The sequence below is a fragment of the Rhinatrema bivittatum genome, chromosome 2 (assembly GCF_901001135.1).
Source record: "Rhinatrema bivittatum chromosome 2, aRhiBiv1.1, whole genome shotgun sequence".
NCBI classification, from domain to species: domain Eukaryota; kingdom Metazoa; phylum Chordata; class Amphibia; order Gymnophiona; family Rhinatrematidae; genus Rhinatrema; species Rhinatrema bivittatum.
In genome coordinates, this window is record NC_042616.1 from 500,433,080 (window position 1) to 500,459,991 (window position 26,912).

Sequence of the window (26,912 nt, forward strand, 5' to 3'; positions counted from 1 at the left end):
AAAAAAGATATAGTTGCGATGGAGAAGGTACAGAGAAGGGCAACCAAAATGATAAAGGGGATGGAACAGCTCCCCTATGAGGAAAGGCTAAAGAGGTTAGGGCTCTTCAGCTTGGAGAAGAGACGGCTGAGGGGGGATATGATAGAGGTCTTTAAGATCATGAGAGGTCTTGAACGAGTAGATTTGAATTGGTCATTTACACTTTCGAATAATACAAGGACTAAGGAGCATTCCATTAAGTTAGCAAGTAGCACATTTAAGACTAATCGGAGAAAATTCTTTTTCACTCAACACACAATAAAGCTCTGGAATTTGTTGCCAGAAGATGTGTTTAGTGCAGTTAGTGTAGCTGGGTTCAAAAAAGGTTTGGATACGTTCTTGAAGGAGAAGTCCATTAACGGCTATTAATCAAGTTTGCTTAGGGAATAGCCACTGCTATTAATTGCATCAGTAGCATGGGATCTTCTTAGTGTTTGGGTAATTGCCAGGTACTTGTGACCTGGTTTGGCCTCTGTTGGAAACAGCATGCTGGCTTGATGGACCCTTGGTCTGACCCAAAATGGCAATTTCTTATGTTCTTATGTTCTAATGATGCCCCAGGATAGAAAACCTCAGAAACTTCTGCTGGTTGGCTCGGACCGTGATGTGTAAATACGCCTCCATCAGATCTAGGGATGCTAGAAACTCCCCCTATCGAACTGAAGCAATGATGGACCGCAGTGTCTCCATGCGAAAGCGGGGGATCCGAAGACATCTGTTGACCCGCTTTAAATCAAGAATGGGCTGGAAGGTCACCTCCTTTTTTGGTACTACAAAGTATATGGAGTAGCGGCCCTTTTGTTGTTCCGACGCATGCACCGGCGTAATTGCTTCGAGGTCAAGAAGGCGCTGCGACGTCTCCTTTACTGCCCGATACTTTGTTGCATAGCTGCATGGGGAGACCAGGAACTGATGACGGAGCCGATATACAAAATCTAAAGTGTAGCGGTGTCTTTTCACAGAGAAAACCCACTGGTCCAATGTGAGTTTGGCCCACTCCTCATAAAACAGAGACAATCTGCCCCCTTCAACTGGAACCGAGGAATGGCCTGGCCGCACATCATTGCAAAGGCTTACCTCCCTGTGCGGACTGTGTGTTACCAGGTCTACCGTGAGCGTCGTCCATGAAAGGACTGAGACCACGACTGCTGTCTGCTAGAATTCTGCCGAAAGGAGGAAGATGAGCTTCGCGGCGCTCGAGGCCTTCGATTTCCATGAAAGCGAGACCTAGAAGAAAAGGACACTCTCGACCTTGGCCTATCTTCCGGCAGCTGATGAATCTTATTCTCGCCCAGGGACTGAATCAAACAGCAGCTTGCCCTTAAAAGGCAGGGACCCCAATAGGGATTTAGAAGAAACATCTGCAGACCAGTTTCGTAACCACAATAACCTACGCACCGAGACCGCTGAAACCATGAAACATAGAAATATAGAAACATAGAAATGACGGCAGAAGAAGACCAAACGGCCCATCCAGTCTGCCCAGCAAGCTTCACACATTTTTTTTCTCATACTTATCTGTTTCTCTTAGCTCTTTGGTTCTATTTCCCTTCCACCCCCACCATTGATGTAGAGAGCAGTGATGGAGCTGCATCCAAGTGAAATATCAAGCTTGATTAGTTAGGGGTAGTAACCGCCGCAATAAGCAAGCTAACCCATGCTTATTTGTTTTACCCAGACTATGTTATTCAGCCCTTATTGGTTGTTTTTCTTCTCTCCTGTCGTTGAAGCAGAGAGCTATGCTGGATATGCGTGAAGTATCAGTTTTTCTTCTCCCCTGCCGTTGAAGCAGAGAGCTGTGCTGGATATGCGTGAAGTATCAGTTTTTCTTCTCCCCTGCCATTGAAGCAGAGAGCTGTGCTGGATATGCGTGAAGTATCAGTTTTTCTTCTCCCCTGCCATTGAAGCAGAGAGCTGTGCTGAATATGCGTGAAGTATCAGTTTTTCTTCTCCCCTGCCGTTGAAGCAGAGAGCTGTGCTGGTTATGCGTGAAGTATCAGTTTTTCTTCTCCCCTGCCGTTGAAGCAGAGAGCTGTGCTGGTTATGCGTGAAGTATCAGTTTTTCTTCTCCCCTGCCGTTGAAGCAGAGAGCTGTGCTGGATATGCGTGAAGTATCAGTTTTTCTTCTCCCCTGCCGTTGAAGCAGAGAGCTGTGCTAGATATGCGTGAAGTATCAGTTTTTCTTCTCCCCTGCCGTTGAAGCAGAGAGCTGTGCTGGATATGCGTGAAGTATCAGTTTTTCTTCTCCCCTGCCGAGCAGACGTCCGTATGGTCATAAAGAGCATCCGCACTATAAGCGATCACAGCCTCAAGACGCCCTGCCTGAAGAGTTTCTCCTTCAGACAGTGACTCGTTGGCCTGTAGCTGCTGCACCCAGCAGAGGTCCGCTCTCAAAGAAAAATTGCTACACATCGCTGCTCGGACCCCCAGCGCAGAGACCTCGAAGATTTTCTTAAGCTGCAACTCCAGCTTCCGGTCCTGCAAATCTTTGAGGGCTGTTCGACCATGTGACTGGGATAGTGGTCTTTTTCGTGACCTCTGACACTTCTGTATCAACCTTAGGAACTCGAAGAATATCCAAAGCTTCCTCAGGCAGAGGACAGAGCTTGTCCATTGCTTTAGTGACTTTCAACCCCAAATCTGGGGTATCCCATTCCCTGAATAGCAGGTCAGTAGCCGAGAAATGGAAAGGGAAAGACGTAGGAGGACCCCTCAGGCCCAATAACACAGGATCCATAGAACCTAAGCGAGATTCTTCTTGTGGAGCATCAGTTCCCAATTCTCCCAAAATAGCGGGAATGAAAGGCCCGAGCTCCTCCTTTCTAAATAGGTGGACCACCTTTGGGTCGTCTCCCTCGACGACATGGGACTCGTGAGCAGCACTCTTCTGCGGGTCCCCATCACCCTCCAACCCCTTGGGGGCTGGGCTGGTAGGTCCTGACCATCCGGATCAGCTGTGTCTGAGGACGTGTCCGAGTCGTCCTGTGGCGCCATGGTCCTTAAGGGGTGCTTTGCTTTTGAGGGCCCACCTTGCCCCTCAGACCGAGGCTGCTTTTTGACCTTAGAGAGTGGAGACGAGAAGGCTGCCTTGTTAGCAGACTGCTTTTTACTGGCCTTTGTAGATAGGCCTTAGGCCTGAGCTATGTATTTCCTGACTTTGCTGGCAACATATTTCGCAACCATGTGCTTTGGCAAGCTCAATACCGGAAGAAGGCAACACCCCAGAGACGGTACCTGATTGGACTATAAAGCAACGTTCATAATTGGATATTAGAAGAAGATAATACACCCAGGATGCGCATCAATGTATTTCTATTGGACAATGCAAAAAGTTTAAAAACTCCAGCCCGAGGGCTCTGCGCTTTGAGAAGCAAGCTGAACGCCAATTGCCACTGACCTGCGTCTCCAGAGAAACAACGACTTCCTCTTTCCTTGTTCCTCTTTCTATATTGTCTTTGTATTGCTATCAATAAATTTGTCTTTTAGATCATAAAGCTGTCTGAAGGTGCTTTCCTACTACCCGCTAAAAACATAATGGTGCCGTGACTCGGATGGCCTAATGCGGGTATCGCGGACCAGCACACCTTCAGGAATATCTCATTGCCAGCATCGAAGGAAGTAAGGGTGCCGTTGATCGGGAGTGGGAACCTACCCTGAAGCATCCAGAATCTACTTTGAGATTTTTGAGACCTGAGGCACTTCAGAAACCACGAAGGAAGCATTTGAGGAAGTAAGTCTTACTCTCAAAGAAAAAAAAAAAAAAAACTGTTCAGTAACTTTTATTATCTCTTAGACCTTGGCGCGCACTGCTATCTGGCAGATCTAGTACAGTACCAATCAGTAAGTCCAAGCTGAATATTTCGACATACCACCTGGGGCTCCGGGCATATACGTGGGATATATACTGGGATACGCGGGATGCGTACCGGGACGGAGTAGAAACTAGTCAGGTGGATCCCGAAGCGGGAATACGTGCCGCAGAAAAAAGAAGCCTTCAGATCGAGCATTCCACGGAATACATACTTGGAGCTGTCTGGAAAGGTAAGTAAAAACTTGTCTTATACGAGTGAGTCATAGGTTTTTCCGTTAGTGTACTAATAAGTTCGAAAACAGTTGGCAGATTTGACGCTGCCTTCTGGCCCTATCCCGGTTGTTTCGGCGGTAACGCACTGGAGCCCGAGTACAGTAGAAAACGGTAACCAGTCAAACGGAAAGGAGTAGATAGGTCTTCAGTACTTTATCTGCAGGCTGTCTCTCCCTGCCCCGCTGTGAATACCTTCGCGTTTGAAGAAGTACAGCACACCGGAAGCGTGGACCCGCGATACGGTGAAAACTACAATTAAGGTAAGGTTGAACCACTCTTTCTCATAAGAGAGTGGCTACACGAAAATCATTTTTAAATAATTATGTCGAAGTTTTGGTCTGCAATATTAAGAGGTCCCAAGATAGCAGGGGAGGTCTGTCCGTCATGTCCCCTGAGCAGAGTCATTGCTCTGCATAAGCCCAATGAGAAACTAATTCGCAAATGCCACTCTAAGTGGGTTGCGTGGGCAGCAAGGGATAGTTCCCTAGAATGGCCAGTAGGGGGCTCCTTTGACCCGTCCACGCTCATACAGCTAATAGCCTATTTTAAGAACAGGTATAGCAAGCCAAGGGCAAAAGACAATAAGAGGCTAGCGGACCATATACAAGTGTCCAGATGGTTCGCTATGACAGGCACATATTTAGTAGCTATTACTGGTGATAGAGAAGTGTCACCACCCCCATATGATTCACTATATGTTCGTGATTGTTTAGTGCCTGAAGAAACAGTGACTGCAGTGGGTAATTTACATTCAGATCCTGCTGCACTTTTAGAAAGGGAAGGAGAACCCCAAGTAAGCCCCACAGTTCACACAAGCACACCCCAACTCAGTACAGTTGAGATTGAAGATGACCTTTTTGAAGATGCTGTTCCTGCATTTGAGGAATACGGCATGTGGTTAGTAGACCCAGTAGAAAGACCAGTAATTGTAGATATGCATAATTCAGCAGACACTGGAATGCCAGTAGATTCTGCACTGAGTACTATTCTTGTGCCAGATGATTCATCACCCCCTCGTCCACCACCTCCTCCCACACCTCTTCCTTTGCCTCCTCCTTCACCTCCTCCTACACCGCCTCCTCCAGTATTATCACCACCTTCTGAGATTCCTGAACTGCCAGCAGTTCCTGAACCTTTTGACCTGTCACCCACTCCCTGCCTCCGACCTATGCCTATTTTGATTGTAAGTAGCGATGAGAATACGGAAAGTAGTGAGGAAACTGAACTAGTCACTGTAACTTCAGCTGCCGCTGGTCCTCCAGCAGCCAAAATTGCCAAATTAGATCGTTCATTTTTTTATGTCACTATTTGGATTGATTCATTTCATGGATGGACACTTGCCTTAAGCCCACAAATGAGAGTCTGTCCTCTAGAAGGATCCCTGACTGCAATTGCACTGAACACTGTTCGGAGCGCTGGAAGCCGTAACCATGCCTCCAAATGCATGACCAGATGCATGACCTTGGGCCAGGTAGCATCACTACTGACATCGCAGTGGCATAATAAACAGAAACAGTGTCGGCGTGAAATAAACGATCTGGTAAGACAATATAATGGCCTGTTTCAAACCAGATTACACCAAGTAATGGGGCAAGCAGAAAACACCTGGAAGGAGTGCCTTTCATGGGCCCTTGTTTTCCGTTACAGGAAACCTGAGTTTTTAGAGAGCATGTCCCCAGATAAAGTGATTTCACACCTATCAGAGAAGGTATCAGCGTATGTAGGACCTTACATTGCCACCTTAGTGAAGCTTGGACAGGACACAGTGTGAACTTAGTATGAAATACAGTTTTGAATAGAACCACATTTAGGAAAACCTCCTTATTCTGAGCCTTATTTTTATAGCTATTGCTTGCATTACTGCAATATTCATTTCAGGACAAAGAAGCTAAGATAAGAATTTGCTTACCTAGGATATTTGTGTACATAGAGACTAGTAAATCCTTGCCAGCCTTCCCGATGTCTGTCATGTAAGCCGGAGTGATACGCGTAGCATACAGGAACCTCCGGTATATAAAATCCAAAAATAAATAGATATGTCTCTACAGACTTTGCCTGACTAATTACGTGCTTCCCTGTCTTCTGTAGTAGGGACAGCAGCCATGCACTGGGATCAGTTGCATGTGGTCAGTTTTTATCAGATTGAAGAACTTTTGTAATGCCATCACAGACGTTTAACGCCCTAAAAGTAATGGGCTTGTGGACAGATATGACGGGTTGCTAGGCTTCCCATGTTAATGTATTTACCGGTCTTATTGTTCAAGCTATTAAGATTTAGTTGTATTATCATTTGCAGGTATATTTTTATTATAAGGATTTTTAGTATAAGTAAGTTAATTTTTAAATGGTACCGTATAGTTTTAAGTTTTAAGTGTAAGTTCCTCTTTTCAATGTGAATGCATTTTTATTAAGGTGATCACCAAGCACATGCGATATCTTTCTCTTACAACATGTTATTTCCTTTCTGCTCTAAACTGTACGTTTGTGGTAAAAGAGGGATCAAGGGGGGGAGCGAGACACACCTCCCACCAATATAAATCCCCTTTGCTCTCAACTTTACATACTGATCCTTTATTACGTTACTGACTTCACATTCCTTTAATACTGAACTGGAGTACTGACAAGAACATATACTAGTGTTAAAATTTAGAATCTGAGCTACTGAATTATGATTCTGAGAGGAGAATTATGAATTTGAAAGGACATTTTAGCTAAAGAGAGTTAAATTGTATCTTTACAAAAAAAAGGGGAAGTTGTCTGTGTTGCAAACCTGCAGAGTACAGCTTATCTGTTCTGCCAGCACTGGCTGTGCGGTGAACGGAAGAAAAAAAAAAAAAGGAGAAATAGTTTCTAGTTTAAAATGTAGCATATTTAAGTATTAATTATTTGATATTTGAGTTCTAATTATTCTAATTATTTGGTATGACACATTGACTATAAGCTCAGAACATTATTGATTAAATTTATTTAATATTATTGGTTGGAAATCTATATGTACAATATTTGCTAAATTGATATTTCAATTGTATGCTAGTATTTACTTTTCAGGTCTTCAAGGACTTCAAGGACCTTTAGTTTTATTTTCCTTCTTCTACCTTTTGGACAGAATTCTGAACTTTTATTTTTCATACACATTTTTGATTTTTGATCCACTTTTCTTTTGATACATATTTTGATATGAATTTTGAGCTCAAATTATATGTTATCTGTTGTTTGTCCTATGTGATGAAGACAAGGAAAGTATATTTGTTGGATGGATGAGTGTGTGTCAGTCTAGTGTGACTTATGTTTAATGTAATGTCTGAAATATTCGTTATTTGTGGTTTAGCTTACCACAGATGACTTTTCTTTAAATGCTTAATTTGCTTTTATGCTACTTTACCATATTAGGTATCTGAAACCATTAAAGAAGCACATATCCCCATTAGGCCGTGATGAATGAAAAGCTGTTACACCTTACTGAAAGCTTGAAAACAACATTTATGGGACTTACTCCATTCTTCCCATCCCTTCTACGGAAGTCTCGGCCTTAACACAGAATTCATCTTCCACTCATCATTGAAGTTTATTACTCTTGCTTGATTATATTTTGCCTTTATGTTGTTGTACTCTACATTAATGCAGTTCTCATGATTGTGTGAATCTTATTGCCCTGATCAGATTAGATCCATTCCCAATTATTGTCATCTCTTTACACAAAGACTAACTGTTATGCATTACACCACACTATGCTTTGTCAAATGTCATTGATAATTGATTGCCATATACTCCAAGCCCATATGCCATTCTGCAAATGCCATGATTTGGATATCTACATACATCTACATACACCTACACGCTACACATTACATTACCCTAAAAACACTAAAGTTTTGCTGCTATTCCCAGTTCTCTCATATCCATTATATGATTAACCATAGATAACTATAGATAACTGGTTTGAATTACCATCTATTATATGATTTCATTATTGCTTTCCACGTTATATTCATCTCCAGTTGCTACACTCTGCCCTTTCTAGTCCAGACTTGTTCAGATGTCTGCGAGCCAGTGGCAGACCGGCGCAGTGTGCCGCAGCATAGTTTGTCAGTTCAACCTTCACACCGTTCTTAGGCAGCTCATGTGAATAGGCTGCACAGACAAGTATGTCCTCTTCAATTCGAGTACATTTAGTAAGTCTAAAGGTTTAATGTAGTCCCAAATGTTTATATAGTTATTCTTGGTAATTGAAGACAGAATTATGACATTCATTTGATTCCCCAATTCTTAAACACTACACAGTTAGAGTTTGCAGATACCATCCCATTGGTTACAGAGATTTCTTATCCCTCATCCATATGGATGTCTCCTTCGACATCCTATTCCTAATTTAGATTTGAAGCATTTGTTTATATTCTCATAACGTTCAAATGCATGGTAGGTTAAGACATAAGCAATAGTACTCCCAAGCGTGGTTTTGCTTCTATTAATTAATTCTAACTATTGCTTCTGCTATGCCTAAAAAGCCAGGACTCAATACCATGGTAAATTCTACATCTGAAGCACACTCTCAAGCTGCTACAGTTAGACAACACCTAATGATGAACATGATTGAATCTCCTTCTGAAACTAATGAGTGAGATTTTCTAAAGGATAAGGTTGTATTTTCACAGAATTTGGTTTAATTGACGGGAAACACAGTTTAAAGTGGCTTACATTTCTAAGTGAGTTTGCAATGGTTAATTGTGAGAATGAATGAAGTTTGTTATTTTAATGGCCTATGACATCATCGGTGAAGATGACATCAATAACAGCAGCAATGTTATCTCCTCAGGCTGTTATGCTTAACGATGACGGGTAAGCACCAGGTAGCCAATCATTAGGATTGCGTACCGTGGGCAACCTAAGACAGTGGCATTAACCCTGAGTAAAATGATGGATTATTGCTTCAACTATTCTAACCATTCATTGACAATCAATAATCAATCATTAAGAGGATCAATTGATTTATATGCTGCTGATAGGAACACACTACAGAATCTTGGATCAACTGGAAGAAGGCCAGAACAATATCTGAATGAAGAATGAATGTGAGACTGAATGTCATTAAAGCAAAGTAGAATGCGTGCACGATTGTGATTGTGAATGTGAGTTGTATAAAAAGAATGATTCAACACCATAAAGAATATGGAAGCCATTTTTAACAGTCCAAAAGGTGGGTCATACTAAATTGATGCTATGACCATTTCAATCCAGGAAATACAATCTCAGCCTTTTATTGGTGAATCGTTTCCCAACGATTCAAGGGGGGGATGTAGATAGGCCTTAGGCCTGAGCTATGTATTTCCTGACTTTGCTGGCAACATATTTCGCAACCATGTGCTTTGGCAAGCTCAATACCGGAAGAAGGCAACACCCCAGAGACGGTACCTGATTGGACTATAAAGCAACGTTCATAATTGGATATTAGAAGAAGATAATACACCCAGGATGCGCATCAATGTATTTCTATTGGACAATGCAAAAAGTTTAAAAACTCCAGCCCGAGGGCTCTGCGCTTTGAGAAGCAAGCTGAACGCCAATTGCCACTGACCTGCGTCTCCAGAGAAACAACGACTTCCTCTTTCCTTGTTCCTCTTTCTATATTGTCTTTGTATTGCTATCAATAAATTTGTCTTTTAGATCATAAAGCTGTCTGAAGGTGCTTTCCTACTACCCGCTAAAAACACCTTCCTGACCTTAAAAGCCTGATGTAGTAATAAAATAAAATCTGATGAAAAGGAAGAGGAGGAAGAGCCATCAGAATCCGTCCCCTTGTCACCCCCCTGTGCATTTAAGTCAGCAAGCACGGGAGATTTAGGCCACTGAGCTGGCTGCTGGGGAGACAACAGGGGCAGGAGATTCCCCATCACGAGTTCAGCCGCCGAAGTGAAGGAGCCTAAAATGTCGCCGGTTCCCGCGCTCAGCGGGAACAGACTGGAGGAAGGCGCCTGCAGATCTTCAAACGCTAGCGACACTGATCTCCCGTGAAGAACGACCCCCTGGTGGCCTCGGAGGTTCCCTCGCTTACGGGGATGCAGGCCGAACACAGTCCATCTCTTGAGAGGCCGCGCAGCACGACGCTCTGCGCGGCATGAGAGAGCCAGGAAAAAAAGAACAGAGAAACTTTTTTTTTTTTTTTTTTTTTTTTTTTTAACGGCGAAAGGACAGCAATACAAAATCAAGCGCTCCCCGTGGCCGCGGCAGAGAAGTAAAGGAGAGCCCTGGGAGGAAACAAACAAACTGGTCAGCAAGACTTTTTTTTTTTTTCCAAAACTGCCCGACAGTTCCTGGGTCCTGGGGTCCTGGTGTGGTCCTGTTGGGGCGAGTGATCTGGGCTCCCCAGTATCACCCCAAGCACTGCTGCACCGTGGCAAAAGGGCCCTCGACCCCTAGCCGCAGCCACCTCAAACACCAGGGGGGATGGTCCCCTCAGGACCTGATAACCCCCTGGGAGGCTGAAAGATGCTCTCCTTCTGACTGTCTTTTTTTTTTTTAATTAAATTAAAACCTATCTGACTAAGACTAATTTTTTTTTTTTTTTTTTTTTACCAAGTAACCAGAACAAACTGTGAGTTTTGCACCTCCACCATCTGCTGGAGACAGAGTAATACTGACAGACTGTGGGTGGCACCTTGGCATATAAGGCAGAGTTTGTCTAAACTTTCTCTGTCTCCATCTGCTGGAGGGGAGGCAAAACCCAGGAATCTGGACTGATCTGGGTACGTACAGGGAGCCACATTTTACTGGTGGAAATAGGTTCTTTGAAAATTACCAGCACACAGCTGGTAAAGCAAAATTGCTTACCTTGTAATAGGTGTTATCCCAGGACAGCAGGATGTAGTCCTCACATATGGGTGACATCAGTAATGGAGCCCTATGTACGGAAAACTTCTGTAAAAGTTTCTATGAAACTTTTGACTGGCACCAGTGTGCCTACTGAGCATGCCCAGCATGCTATGATATTCCCTGCCACAGGGGTCTCCCTTTAGTCTTGGTTTGTAGCAATAGCGTTAGCCAAAAATAAAATAATAAAACGTATCGGACCCAACTCCGCGGGGTGGCGGGTGGGTTTCGTGAGGACTACATCCTGCTGTCCTGGGATAACACCTATTACAAGGTAAGCAATTTTGCTTTATCCCAGGACAAGCAGGATGCTAGTCCTCACATATGGGTGATTAGCAAGCTAGAGGCTGAGTCAATTTGTCATGTAGCAACAGTGAAGTATTGTTGATGGAATGAATCAGCCGAAGATCACAGCAGGTTGGACGTAGAAGGAGTTGGGATTATACTGGAAACAAGTTCTTTAAGACAGATTGTCCATAGGCTGAATCTTGTCTTCCTTCTTTGTCTAGACAGTAGTGAGCTGCAAAAGTGTGAAGAGAACTCCAGGTTGCTGCTTTACAAATGTCCAGAATAGGTACAGAGCGAAGGTGTGCTACTGAGGTTGACATTGCTCTGACTGAATGTGCTTTTACTCGCCCTTGAAGAGTAAGGCCTGCTTTTCCATAACAAAATTGAATGCAATCTGCAAGCCAGTTTGACAGAGTATGCTTACCCACTGCTTTACCTGGTTTGTTTGGATCATAGGATACAAACAGCTGACTGGATTTTCTTTGGGCTGTAGTGCGGTTTAAATAGAAGGATAACGCACGCTTACAGTCCAAAGTGTGTAAGGCTCGTTCACCTTGATGGGAATGAGGCCTAGGAAAGAATGTTGGTAAAACTATGGATTGGTTCAAATGAAATTCCGTGACAACTTTAGGAAGGAACTTTGGATGTGTCCGGAGGACTACCCTGTCATGTAGGAACTTTGTAAAAGGTTCGTATGTGACTAGTGCTTGTAATTCACTGACCCTTCTAGCTGATGTAATGGCTATAAGAAAGACCGTTTTCCAAGTTAGGTACTTAAGGTCACAGGTATTTATGGGTTCAAATGGGGAACGCATGAGCCTAGTTAATACTACGTTTAGGTCCCATTGAATGCTTGGGGAATGAATTGGAGGTTTAATGTGAGTTAGGCCTCTCATGAATTTACTGACGAGAGGCTGTGTGGAGAGAGGCGCATCACCTAGCTTGTTATGATAAGCTGAGATTGCACTTAAGTGTACCCTTACAGATGACGTCTTAAGACCAGAGTCTGAGAGATGGTAAAGGTAATCTAGTAGCGTGGTAGTGGGGCAAGTGAAAGGATCTAAATCTTTCTGAGTGCACCATAAAGTAAACCTTTTCCATTTGTAGGAATAATTCTTTCTAGTGGAAGGTTTACGTGCAGCTATTAGTACCTGAGATATATTAGTTGAAAGGTTGAATGGTTGCAAGATCAAGCTTTCAACATCCATGCTGTCAGGGACAGGGATTGAAGGTTGGGATGGCGCAACTGACCCTGTTCCTGAGTTATGAGATTGGGAGCTACTCCCAGGCGAATGGGATCCCTGACTGAGAGATCTAGCAGTGTGGGGAACCATACTTGTCGAGGCCAATATGGGGCTATGAGTATCATGGACCCCTTGTCCTGTTGTAGCTTTACTAATGTTTTGGTTATGAGCGGTATTGGTGGATACGCGTATAACAGGCCTGAGTTCCAATGGCGAGCAAACGCGTCCTTTGGTAAGTTGTTCTGCCGGAAGAGGAAAGAGCAGTAATTGTTCACTTTGTAGTTCAGAGGTGACGCAAAGAGATCTATTGTTGGTTGACCCCAGCGTTGAAATATCTTGGTTGCTATCGCTGGGTCGAGGGACCACTCGTGTGGTTGAAAGTGGCGGCTGAGGCGATCCGCTACTGTGTTGTGGATGCCTGCTAGGTAGGTGGCCCGTAGTAGAATTGAGTGTGCTAGGGCCCAGTCCCATATTTGAGCTGCTTCCTGGCAAAGGAGGTACGAGCCCGTACCACCCTGCTTGTTGATGTACCACATGGCTACTGTGTTGTCCGTTTGGATCAGAACAGTCTTGTGTGAAAGGCAGTCCTTGAACGCATGTAGAGCATAGCGTATAGCTCGAAGCTCCAGGAAGTTTATTTGAAAAGAGGCTTCTTGTTTTGTCCACGTGCCTTGCGTCTTTAAGTGAGCAATGTGCGCACCCCACCCCAAGGTGGATGCATCTGTTGTTAAAGTCACTTGTGGAACTGGTTGCTGAAAAGGCAGGCCTTTGAGCAAGTTGATTACGGATGTCCACCAGAGAAGAGATGATCTTAGATCTGGTGTGATACGAATGGGAGTGGACAATGGTTGAATGGCTTGAATCCATTGAGATTTGAGTGTCCATTGCGGTAGGCGCATGGTCAGTCTGGCCATGGGAGTTACATGAACTGTTGAGGCCATGTGTCCGAGTAGGGTGAGGCACTGATGAGCTGTAACTCGAGATTGATTGCGAACTGATTGTGCTAAGAGGACGAGTGCCTGAGCACGGTCTCTTGGAAGAAAAGCTTTTGCTGTGATAGTATTGAGATCTGCACCTATGAACTGTAACTGGTGAGATGGTGTGAGATGGGATTTCTCGTAGTTGATGAGAAACCCCAAGGAGTGAAGTAACTGCATTGTGAGATGGAGAGAAGTGAGAGCACCGTTTTGTGTTTGACTTCTGATTAGCCAATCGTCCAAGTAGGGAAACACATGTACTCTTTGCTTGTGAAGATGTGCCACCGCTACTGCAAGACACTTTGTGAACACTCGAGGTGCTGAGGCTAGGCCGAAAGGCAGTACTCGATATTGGAAGTGCTGACCTTCCACCAGAAATCGCAGGTACTGTCGATGAGGAGGAAAAATGGGAATGTGAGCATAAGCGTCTTGAAGATCCAGAGAGCAGAGCCAATCTCCTTTTTGAAGAAGAGGTAGCATGGTGCCTAATGACACCATCCTGAATTTTTCTTTCTTTAGAAATTTGTTGAGATTTCTGAGATCTAGGATTGGGCGTAGGCCCCCGGTTTTCTTTGGAATGAGGAAATATCGGGAGTAGAATCCTCTGCCCCACTGAGGCCTGGGAACTTTTTCTATGGCCTTGGCAGTCAGTAGGGTGGATAATTCTACTTGTAGAATTGTGTAATGATAAGACACTGTCCAAGATGGGATAGGAGGATTGTCGTTTGGTACAGTGAGGAAATCCAAGTGGTACCCTTGAGATACAATTGAGAGTACCCATTGATCTGTCGTGATGGAGTTCCAATTTTGATGGAAATGAGAAATTCGGCCTCCGACAGGTAATTGTGGGCAAGGATTTTTGGAATGACTCATGCTCTCTGGTTGGATTTCAAAATCCAGACGTGGACGCTGCAGGTGGAGGCTGTTGAGGTCTGGCAGGTCTCTGGCGAGGTTGTGACCTTTGAGTAGGCCTTTGCTGTCTGGGTCTGGCTGCTGGGGGATAATACCGCCGAGGGCGGTAATATGGTTTCCTTGGTTCTCTTCTTGGAAGCCTCCTAGAAGGTTGGTGTACTTCTTGCGGCAGCTGAGATAGTTGTTTAAGGGTCTCAGTGTGATCCTTAATTGTCGCCACCGCCTCTTTAACTTTATCCCCAAAGAGGTTTTCTCCAAGGCAAGGCAAGTCTGCCAAGCGCTCTTGTACCTCTGGTCTCAGCTCCGATGATTTCAACCAGGCCCATCTTCTGGCTGTGATTCCTGACGCTGACAGTCGGGAGGCTGTTTCAAAGGAATCATATGTTGCTCGAACCTCGTGTTTACCCGCCTCCAGGCCTTTGTGCACGAGTTTTAGTAATCCGTCCTGAAACTGGTCAGGTAACTGGTGTGACAGTGTTTCTACCTGTTTCCACAGGTCTCGCTGGTACTGATTCATAAAGAGCTGGTAAGAATTTATTCTAGATACCAGCATGGCAGCTTGGAATATTTTTCTTCCTAGATTGTCCAGGAACCGGTTATCCTTACCAGGAGGTGTAGAGGCATGCTGTTTTAACCTCTTGGCCTTCTTTTGGGCCGACTCGACCACCACTGACTGATGCGGTAATTGTGTTTTTTGAAACCCTGGGATGGGCTGTACCAGATAAGTGGCATCAGCACGCTTATTGACCGCTGCCACAGACCCAGGGTGCTCCCACATTCTGTACATCAATTCTTGTAGGACCTCATGGACTGGAATGGCAAGAATTTCCTTAGGAGGATCTACGAATTGGAGAACTTCCAAAGTTTTTTGTCTGCTGTCTATCTCTGAAAGGAGGGAGAAGGGAATTGTTTCAGACATTTCCTTTATAAAATTCGAGAAGGAAAGATCCTCCGGTGGTGATTTTCTTCTATCCTCTGGTGGTGAGGGCTCAGAGAGGATATCTTCCCCTGATGAATATTCTGAGTCACTAGAGTCCAGAGGATGTTCTATAGGCCTAGAAGGCTTAAAAGGAGTGTCAGAGAGTGGTGTTTGTGGCCTGATGGGTGGTATGACACCTGAGGGGCCTGGTAACGGTTCCTGATGGAGATCAGAACCTGGATGTTGAGGTGCAGAGGAAAGAGCGTATATAAGTGAGTCCAATTTTTCCATCAGAGGTTGAAAAATGGACGTATCATGAGATGGTACCGGCTGTGCCATCGAGGTCGATGGCCGCATTGGCATCGATGGAATCTGGGGCATCGACATCAAAGGCACCGCTGGTTGCGCCCTGGATGGTACCAGTCCTGGAACCGACGGCATCGTTGATGGTGATTTCCTCGGCATCGCGTGTACTGGCGATGGAATCGGCGATGGTATGAAGGCCGGTGTCGATGGCAGGAGAGGAGTAGTCGGTCGTGGCATCGCTTCCACAAAGGCATCCTGAACCGCTTGGCGTATATAAACGTCAAGTTCCGCCCGCATGGATGGTGTGAACAGAGCACCCATGGGGGGAGGCGGTGGTGGCGACATCAGTACAACCTCAGAGCCCTGAGGAGGTACGGTTCCTTCCGCCGGAATCGGCGAGGATCGCCTTGTCGATGGCTCGGAAGCCTTACCTTTGAGCCGGGGTTTCTTGGACGGTGCCCCGTCATCTGTCGATGGCTCACCGGCTATCGGGGTAGGTGATGCCGTATGCGGCCTACGATGCCGATGGTGATGTTTGTCTTTTTCGCGGGCTTTCTCACTGCCCGATGTTGAGGCCTTGGACGATGGTGAGGGGGAGGAAAATGGAGCGTCTCCCGACTCACCTGAGTGACGTTTTTTCAATACTACTTTTCTAATCGATCCAGCCGGAGACGATTGTTTGGAAGTAGATGGAGCAGTAACTAGTTGAATCTTGAATAGCTGCTCCATTTTGTCCAGCCGTAGACGTCGACCTTTCGAGGTCATCGTAGCGCATAAGGGACAATTTTTCACCTCATGACCCTCACCAAGGCAAAGTACACAGTCCTGGTGTGGGTCTGTGATAGACATATTTCTCGCGCATTTTGGGCATTTTTTAAAACCTGTAGCCATTTTGTGGCCGGACAGCCGTCGACGGCCTAAGACTCAGGTAAAAATGTTTTTAACCAAAAAACGGAACGGAACCGCGAGAACGGTAAAAACTCACCGCGATGACTAAACTAAGGGAGACCCTTTGCGGTTGAAGTTTTTTTGAAAGTTTTCCGTGAGGAAAATTGTGGAGAATCCCACAGGACTCCCAATAACCGCGAGGCTAACTGCTTCGCGGAAAAAAGAAGACTAAAGGGAGACCCCTGTGGCAGGGAATATCATAGCATGCTGGGCATGCTCAGTAGGCACACTGGTGCCAGTCAAAAGTTTCATAGAAACTTTTACAGAAGTTTTCCGTACATAGGGCTCCATTACTGATGTCACCCATATGTGAGGACTAGCATCCTGCTTGTCCTGGGATAATTTATTTTATTGCACTTTTAACATAAGTAAAAATATACAGTTCAATAGAATTATCATAGACAAGAAAAAGGACAATATTTATAACTTTCACCAATTAATCTTTATTATTAAACCATGTTACCAAACTTTAATGGCACTTTTATAGATAGTATTAATATACACAACCTCCATAATTTTATATGTGCCTTTCTGTAAACCGTTGTGATAGTATAGCAAATGTTGCTTACCTGTAACAGGTGTTCTCACAGGACAGCAGGATGTTAGTCCTCATATATGGTTGACATCATAGGATGGAGCCCAATCACGGAACACTTTTGTCAAAGTTTCTAGAACTTTGACTGGCACCTACTGGGCATGCCCAGCATGGCACTAAACCTGCAGCCAGCAGGGGTCCCCCTTCAGTCTTGTTTAAAGCTACAGGAAGTGCCGAAAAATAAAATAAGAAAATGTACCCAACACCGCAGGGTGGAGGGTGGATTTCGTGAAGACTAACATCCTGCTGTCCTGTGAGAACACATGTTACAGGTAAGGAACATTTGCTTTCTCACAGGACAAGCAGGATGGTAGTCCTCACATATGGGTGAGTACCGAGCTGAGGATGTCCGAGAAATGCACCAAATGTACCCAAGATGTGCAATAGGCACAAGGACTGGGGTAGAATTTGGTAGAGGGCATCCTGAACCCTAATGGGCAGGCGGAAGGGTGTAGGTACATGAAGTTGTAAAAAGGTTGTGCAAGACAGACTGGCCGAAGATGGAATCTTGTCTTCTGGCCTTGTCTAAGAAATAATGGGCTGTAAAGGTATGGAGGGAACTCCAGGTAGCAGCCCTGCAAATGTCAGGAAGCAGCACCAAGCGTAGGTGTGCTACTGAAGTCACCATGGCCCTCACAGAGTGTGCTTTAACATGGTCTTGAAGTGGAATGCCTGTGTGTTGATAACAAAAGGAAATGCAGTCCGCTAACCAGGAGGAGAGAGTCTGCTTACCCACAGGCTGCCCCAATTTGATGGAATGGAAAGAGACAAACAATTGCGTGCTTTTCCTGTGGGCAGTTTTACGGTCTGGATAGAATGCTAGAGCCCGTTTACAATCAAGGGTATGCAGAGCCTGTTCTCCTGGATTGGAGTGGGGTCTGGGAAAGAAGGTAGGTAGTATAATGGATTGATTATTGTGAAACTCCGATACTACCTTAGATAAGAACTTAGGGTGAGTGCGGAGTACTGCCCGGTCCTGCAGAAGTTTAGTGTAAGGCGAATAGGTAACTAGGACCTGTAACTCACTAACTCTGCGAGCAGATGTTATTGCCAAAAGAAAGATCACTTTCAATGTGAGAAAGTGAAGATCACAGGACTGGAGAGGCTCGAATGGTGGTTTCATGAGCCGACCCAAAGAAGGTCCCAAGAATGGGCCGGAGGACGCAATGGAGGCTTGAGGTGAAGCAAGCCTTTCAGAAAGCAATTGTTGCTTACCTGGTGTAACAGGTGTTCTCACAGGACAGCAGGATGTTAGTCCTTACAAATGGGTGACATCATCAGGGCTCCATCCTGATGATGTCACCCATTTGTGAGGACTACCATCCTGCTTGTCCTGTGAGAAAACGTGTTACGAGGGGTTGTACCGAAATAGGAACGTCCCCGACATCTTTATGGAAGGCGGCCACCGCATGACATGAAGCTTTTAGACCTGATTCTGACAAGTGCCAGAGATAGTCTAGAAACTTTGTGGTGGAACAGGTAAAGGGATCAAGGGATTGAGAAGAACACCATGACTTAAACCTGTTCCATTTGTAGAGGTAAGACTTTCTCGTGGAAGGCTTCCATGAAGCAATCAGGACACGGGAAACTGGCTCCGAAAGGTTAAGTAGTTGAAGAATTAACCTTTCAACATCCAGGCCGTCAGGGACAAAGCTTGAAGATTGGGGTGGCTTAGGCACCCATCGTTCTGAGTGATCAGAAGCGGGTCCGTTCCCAAGGGAATGTGCCTGCGAATGGAGAGATCCTGAAGTATTGGAAACCACACTTGGCGAGGCCAGTGAGGTGTTATCAGGATCATGCATTCTTTGTCCTGACATAACTTCACGAGAGTCTTTGATAGAAGTGGAAGTGGAGGGAATGCATATATGAAACCGGTTGCCCATGAGAGGGAGAATGCATCTCTTGGCTGAGAGTGTTGGCTGCGAGTGAGAGAGCAAAGGTTCTCTACTTTGCGGTTCTGAGGTGACGCAAAAAGGTCTATGTGAGGGTAACCCCAACGTTGGAATATTGAGTCCGCTACAGTGGGGTTGAGGGATCACTCGTGCGGTTGAAAGGCGCGACTCAGCTTGTCCGCCAACACATTGTCCATTCCCGACAAGTAGGTGACTCTGAAGTACATCCAATGGGAGAAGGACTCCTCCCATATCTGCGCAGCTTCCTGACACAGTACGTAGGAGCCTGTCCCTCCCTGTTTGTTGATGTACCACATGGCCACCTGGTTGTCCGTGTGAATCAGGATAACCTGATTGGAAAGGCGATCCTTAAAGACCCTGAGAGCATATCTGATTGCTCACAGCTCCAGGAAATTGATTTGGTGTTTGGCTTCCTCTGGAGACCAAGTTCCTTGTGTCTGCAAATCGGCGACATGGGCTCTCCAGCCGAGGTTGGAAGTATCGGTGGTGAGAATTATTTGAGGGTCTGGAGCCTGGAAGGGTAGGCCTTGGAGGAGATTGATCTGATTTTGCCACCAGGCTAGAGTCAGATGAAGTGAGTCGTTGATGTGGACAGTGGTCAATAGAGGTTGGACGGACTGAGTCCATTGTGACCTCAGAGTCCACTGCATGACTCTCATGGCCAAGCGGGCCTTTGGGGTAACCTGTACTGAGTATGCCATGTGTCCCAGCAGGATGAGGAAGTGGCATGTAGTCGTGCGAGAGAGATGAGAGTGAGAGCTCGCTGTTGAGGCAGAAATGCCTTTGCCTGCAAGGTGTCCAAGTCTGCCCCTATGAATGATAAAGTTTGAGATGGGACTAAGCAGAATTTCGCGTAGTTGACGAGAAATCCTAGCGAAATCAGAGTGTGTAAAGTAAGACGTAGGGACGTCAGAGCAGCTTGCTGAGTGGGAGCCCTGATCAACCAATCATCTAGATAGGGGTAGACATGAACACCTTGAGTCCTGAGGAAGGCTGCTACTACTACGAGGCACTTGGTGAAGGCTTGTGGTGCAGATGCCAGGCCGAATGGTAGCACTCAGTACTGATAGTGCTTGGGGCCTATCAGAAATCTCAGGAACCTGCGATGAGATGGAGTTATCGCAATGTGTGTGTACGCGTCTTGGAGATCGAGAGAGCAGAGCCAGTCTCTTTTTTGCAGAAGAGGAAGGAGGGTACCCAAGGTTACCATCTTGAACTTTTCTCGGTGGAGGTACTTGTTGAAGGCACGTAGGTCCAGAATTGGACGATCGCTGCCTGATTTTTTGGGGATTAGAAAGTACCGGGAATAGAATCCTAGGCCTTGTTGGGAGTAGGGCACTGGCTCTATTGCTCTGGACTGGAGGAGGAGGGAGACCTCCTGCTCCCAGAGTAGTGAGTGGTCAGATGTTCTCCACGTCAGCAGAGGTGGGGAGTCCGGTGGTATGGAGAGAAAGTTCAGGTGAACTTTGGTCTGAAGTGATTGTATGCCACCTGTTGTTGAAATGGCACAATCGACCTCCCACTGGTATCTGAGGCAGTGGAAACTGCTGCTGCTCTCTATGCAGGAGTCAAAAACCAGAAGCAGGGCCCGGCTGAGGAGCTGCTTGTGGCTTTTGTTTACGAGGTTGACGAGACTGGGCCTTTAGGAAAAGTCTCGTGGAACGAGTTCTAGACGGTGGTGGATGGGACTTCTTTGGACGAAAGAATGACTTTTTAGTATCCTTCCTGAAAGGCTGTTTGGAGGAATACTCAGAGGGTATCAGAGAGAGCTGGTGAAGGGTCTCATGATGGTCCTTGAGTTCCGCCACCGTCCGCTGAATCTGTTCGCCAAACAGATTGTCTCCTATGCAGGGCAGATCAGATAATCTGTCTTGTACTTCAGGGCGCAAGTCCGAAGACTTGAGCCAGGCCCATCTTCTTGCCGAAATAGCAGTTGCAGATACCCTGGAAGCGGTGTCGAAAATATCATAAGAGGATCTTATTTCATGCTTCCCTGCCTCGAAACCCTGGTGTACCAGGGTTTGAAGCTGTTCCTGGAATTGCTGAGGCAGGGATTCTGCAAAGTCCTGTATCTGTCTGGATAAGACCCTGTTGTACTGGGTCATATACAGCTGGTAGGAGGCGATCCGAGAGATAAGCATTGATCCCTGGAAGACACGCTGGTCAATGGCATCCAGGAATTTCTGTTCCTTACCTGGGGGAAAGGAAGAGTGGGGTTTTGATCTTTTTGCCCTCTTTTGGACAGATTCTACAACCACAGACTGGTGATCCAGCTGAGGTTTCTGGAATCCTGGGACTGACTGGACCAAATAAGTGGTATCAGTTTTTCTGTTGACTGGAGCAACAGAACCAGGGTGTTCCCAGTTCTTTTTGAGGAGATCCAAAAGAACCTGGTGAATAGGGATGGAGATTATTTCCTTGGGAGCATCCAGGAATAGTAACAGCTCCATCATTTGATGCCTATCATCTTGCTCAGTCTGTAATTGGAAGGGAAGCAATTCAGACAGTTCCTTCACAAAATTTATGAAGGACAAGTCCTCTGGAGGAGAATGCTTCCTACTTTCAGTAGAAGGTGGCGATGGTAAATCATCGGTGTCTTGAGATGAATAGTCAGTCCAGGTGTCATAGGGATCAGCACCTGTCCCTGTAGGAACCTGAGAAGGATGGGACGATGGTATTCCTGAAGGTCCTGGTCTAGGATCTGAAGGCATCGAGGGATGTACTGGAGGCATCGATGAAGGCATCGAGGGCATCGATGGATGGATCGGTGGCGCCGATGGGCGCATAGGCATCGATGGTTGAGGCATCAGAAGGACTCCCAATGGAGGAATGCGGAACGGTGTTTCCCCTTCTGATGACAGGGTAAGCGGGGAAGGCACCAGAGCCATCGGTGACCAAGGATCCATCGGTGGAAAAGCGGCTATGAGCGCTTCTATCTTCGAGAGCAGTGGTGCCAATGCTGCTGGAATGGGATTGATGGTCGGTTCCGCGACCCGCACCGATTTCAGCACCGAAGGACCTTGGAGTCTGTGCATCGCCTTATCGATGGCCTCCTGAACCATCCGGTCCAGTTCTTCATGGAGACCTGGAGCAAGCAGCCCCAGCTCCAGAAGGGAAGAAGGAGGCAGAGGCATAGCCAGAGGGACCACCGTTAAAGGCGGAGTTGCGGCTCCCGATACCTGTCCAGGTGAGGGTTGTCTTGGTGACCCGGTCGCAGAAAGGGTCGGTGCCTTTTCTGGATGGGGTTTCTTCGATGGCAGCTCAGACGATGGCAAGGTCGAAGATTTTCCTTCCTCGATGGTCCGAGACTTGCGGTGTCGATGCCGAGGTAGTCGAAGGCCGAGAAGTCGTTGATGCCGGACGGTCACCGGCCGGTGGCCAATACTGGCGCAAAGTGGACGGTGCCGGTTCAGACGACGTCGATGCAATAGACGGTGTCGGAGTCTGAGAACAGAAGAGAAGTTCCATTTTCTCCATTCTGGCCATGCGACCTTTTGGTATTATTAAGGCACATTTGGTGCAAGTCAGGACATCATGCTCGCACCCGAGACACATTACACAGACTTTATGCGGGCCTGTTATGGACATGGTGCGAGTGCAGTCCGGGCACCGACGGAACCCCGATGCCATGACCTTTGAAAAATTTAGCTGCGGTACAGTCGACGGCCATTAGGCCGCGAGGGCCAAACTCGACGGGAATCGACCGAAAATGGGTAAAAACTTACCGAAGTACCGCGGAGTCAAAAAATTCGAAGGAGGGACCCTTGTGGGGTATGAAAGTTTTTAGTAATTCCGTGAGGAAAATTCCTGTCAGGAATCTCTGTGGAGCTCCTTAACCCGCGTGGCTACTGCTGCGCGGAAAAAAGAAGACTAAAGGGGGACCCCTGCTGGCTGCAGGTTTAGTGCCATGCTGGGCATGCCCAGTAGGTGCCAGTCAAAGTTCTAGAAACTTTGACAAAAGTGTTCCATGATTGGGCTCCATCCTATGATGTCACCCATATGTGAGGTTACCATCCTGCTTGTCCTGTGAGAAATAACTTAATGACGGTACAGAAAAGATTTTAAATACATAAATAAATAAATAAATTTCCCACCTGAATGCAGGTAAAAGTACAAGTGTTGTTTCACAACATGCATACTTTGTTCTCATATTGTAGTGAAGGCATTCTCAGGGAGGGGTTAGGTTGAGGGGAGAAAACTACATGCAAGTAGTTTTGGTCAGAAAACATATCCATAGAAAAAGGAGGTATCTCTAAAAATAGGCCTGGATTATAAAACGCCTATGCACGCCGGGCCTATTTTAGAAAGGCCCGGCCACGCGCTTATGTCTCGAGGCTTCGAAAAAGGGGTGGGGAGGGGGCGGGGTCAGAGGCTCCCAGCACAGTGGCCATTTGTTGCTGTGCTGGGGGATTAAGTGCCGGCAGGCGCAACAGGTAACGTAAAGGTCGGGGGGGGGGAGGGTTAGGGGAAGGGAGGATAGGTTATGGGGTTGGGAAGGCCGTGGGCATCGATGCACGCAAGTTGCACAATTGTGCACCCTCTTGCGTGCGCCGACCCCCGATTTTATAACATGCGCACACCTGCACGCGCATGTTATAAAATTGCGCATCCAATTGTGTGCGCACGTAGGTATTAAAATCTACCCCATATTTTTTCCGTGTGCAATTTTCAAAGTAAAGGTATTCGTGTATTTTTACTTTGAAAATTACTGCAAAAATTGCTGATAAAAAAAGCTTGCAGACTTTGCAGCTACTATAAAAATTGCCTCTTTTATGAATTGGCAAAATTGTGGATCACATTTCTCGTTTGAGTTGGCTGCTACAAAAGAACGATGGCAGATGAAAACAAATGCCAATATAGACTATCTTCTTATTTCAAGTTCTCTTTTTAGAAACTTAGGGCCGGATTTTAAATGCCTTGCACGCGTAAATCCGGCCAGATTTACGCGCGCCGGCACGCGCACAGCCCCAGGACGCACGTAAGTCCCGGGGCTTCGGGGTCAGGGGGCGGGGCCGGGGGCGTGGCGCCAGCTCGGGGGTGTGGTCGAGGCCTCCGGACCAGCCCCTGGGTCGGGTGATGGTGCAGGCGTAAATCTGCCAACAAAGGTAAGGGGGGGGTTTAGATAGGGCCGGGGGGGGGGGGGGGGTTAGGTAGGGGAAGGGAGGGGAAGGTGCGGGGTGGGGGTGGAAAGAAAGTTCCCTCCGAGGCCGCTCCGATTTCGGAGCGGCCTCGGAGGGAACAGGCAGCGCACGCCAGGCTCAGCGCACGCAAGTTGCACAAATGTGCACCCCCTTGCACGCGCCGACCACAGATCTTATAAAATCCAACATACTTTTGTTCGCACCTGGTGTGCGAACAAAAGTACACGCTCACGTAATTTTATAAAATCTACCCGTTAGAGATCAACATTCAGCAGCAGGTGAATTGGTAAGTTGCCCAGAAAACTTTACCCAGCGAGTCAGCTGAACATATCCAGTTAAGTATTCTCCTGGACATACCCAGATGAAATTTACAGATGATGTAAGGGCAGATATTTTCTGGCCAGACTTACCTGGCTAAGCTGGGAAGAGTGAATTTCAGAAATAATGGACTGAAATTTAACCATGCATCCTGTAACATCTCTATTTTTATCTGGCTAATTTTTTTTTAAATTAACTTTTTATTCAGTCACATACAAATGAAGACCAATACAAACATAAACAGTTAACAGCTTTCTAAATTTTGTGTGGGTAATGAGTTACATGAATAAAATTTATTCCGGGAGTGGGGGAATTTCCAATTCTCGTTTTTTGTCCAGGTGATTCCAAAAGTCACTCAAACAAAGCCTTTGACTATCGGCCTCTTAAAATATGTAAGTGCATTACTAAAGATCTATTAACCTATTAAAGTACCGAGGGCCTGCTAGGTGTAATTTACTACATATAACTTCTGTCCAACAAGTATGCCTCACAGAAACACGTGTAAAAATCCTTGCAGTGGCAGGGACAAATTCTGGAATTTTCTTCTAGAGGATTTAAAGGCAGAGGCATTCAGGAAAAAATTAAAGACTTTACTTTTCAGGCAGGCATTTGAGGTAGAAGATTTGTAAGCCTGATTAAGAAGGTGATTAAAGCTAGGAAACTGGGCATGTCCAGTTTTATCCTTTGTAAGTTTATTTTAATATTAGTGTATCACTGATTGCCATGTAGGACTTTAGAAGTTGCAACATAATAATCTTTTTAAATAAATAAACATACCACTTAGATATTTGTGCTCAAGCATTCAGTTGCTGCTTTCGACATAATTTAAAGAATCTCTACTCTTTAGCTCAGTCATATAAGCTAATACAAAAATTAAATTACAGTATGTTCTTATACTGGGTTCTCTGAATGATCAAGTTTTTTCTCCAGATGTTTTGAGTACACCACTCTGACTGAAACACAAGCAACACGATACCTGTGGCAGAAATTTCCAAAAACAAACAATTCTCAGGAACTAGTTGCTTCAATAATCTTGTTACTGCATATATATTTTACTTTTTATAGTGTTAAAGTCTAGTTTCATATGACATATAATATATATAACATTTACAATTACTTCATCAGTTCTGATAGATTCTAATTTCTTCTTCACATTTAAGCTTTATTGATCTTACTTACTGGAGATGAACGTTTGTTAATATTTCGAAGAAATGTTTGCTGCTGGTTATTAGGTATGTTCTGTGGCAGTTGAATTTGCTGGAGGGGCTGCTGATTGATCCTTGGCTGGGGCTGAATTTGAGTCTCATCAGGAGCATTCAGTAGAGCTGGAACCTCTATCTTTGGTATAGTTGATGACTTTGACTCTGCAGGCAGGATTGCTTTACTCTGAATTTGTTTCTGTTCTAGATAGTGTGGTGGAGGTCCTAATGTTTGTCCTACTTGGAAGTAAGGATATTTCAAGGCCTGAAAAAGATACATAATACGACAAAAGCTCATAAATTAGTAACATGGAAGTCCATATTCAAAGGAGTCTGGATAAATTTTGAATTAATGCGTGGCAAACATAAATCACAACAATGGTGTACATTAGTTAAAGAATTTGTAGTTTACACCACTGCTGTGATTGTATCTACAATAAAAGTTTTCTATACCGTCGTTTAGAAGCTTCCGTCACAACGGTTTACACTAGGCACATAAAGATAAGGATTCTGAGACGTTACTTTACACAGGTGCCATATCGGTACGGTACATAGTTTTTTAAAATAAAATGATATAATTGTGGAGTGATAAAATGCTGTATGGAGTTTTTTCGGAATTAAAAGCAATGCTAATTTTAATAGTGTCACTTTATCTGATAGTGATGGATGATGAGACAGAGTAATATCAAATCACAATAGAGATACAAATAACAATCCAATTAAGTACCGCTACACACTTATTGATTGTTATTTTCTTCTATAAGAACACCGTTTACGGTAAGCAAACTTGCTCTCTCCATTGATAAGCAAGGCTGAATTAGCCATGACAGGTGGGGAGTCCAAAGCTGAGGATTGCAGTGGATTATTTACTGAATAATCAATCTGGACCCCACCATGGAGAGTAGACTACTGGGTGAACAGGCTAGGTAAAACTGCTTGTTCGAATCTACTGTCACTCTTTAAATGATTGTCCAACACAGTAATGGGACATAAAGGTTTGTACTGATGACATGTTCTATCTTTGCAGATGTCTTCAAGTGGTATGGCTTGCAGATGAGACACTGATGCAGCCATGGCTCTAACTTTTTTTTTTAAAACTTTTTATTTATGAATTTTGTTATTAACAAAGCAAATACATACTCTGTGGGGCGGATTTTCAGAGCCC

At 45.4% G+C, this 26,912-nt stretch overlaps 1 protein-coding gene across 3 annotated transcripts in view; it reads right to left on the reverse strand.

Annotated features, from left to right (window-relative positions):
• The window catches only part of MAK (male germ cell associated kinase), a 218,254-nt gene that overhangs the window by 69,523 nt on the left and 121,819 nt on the right, over window positions 1-26,912 (reverse strand). For all 3 annotated transcript variants that reach the window (XM_029590648.1, XM_029590650.1, XM_029590649.1), the window contains exon 8: window positions 25,728-26,012. In XM_029590648.1, coding sequence (XP_029446508.1) covers window positions 25,728-26,012 — 285 coding nt within the window. The remainder of the gene's footprint in view (window positions 1-25,727; window positions 26,013-26,912) is intronic.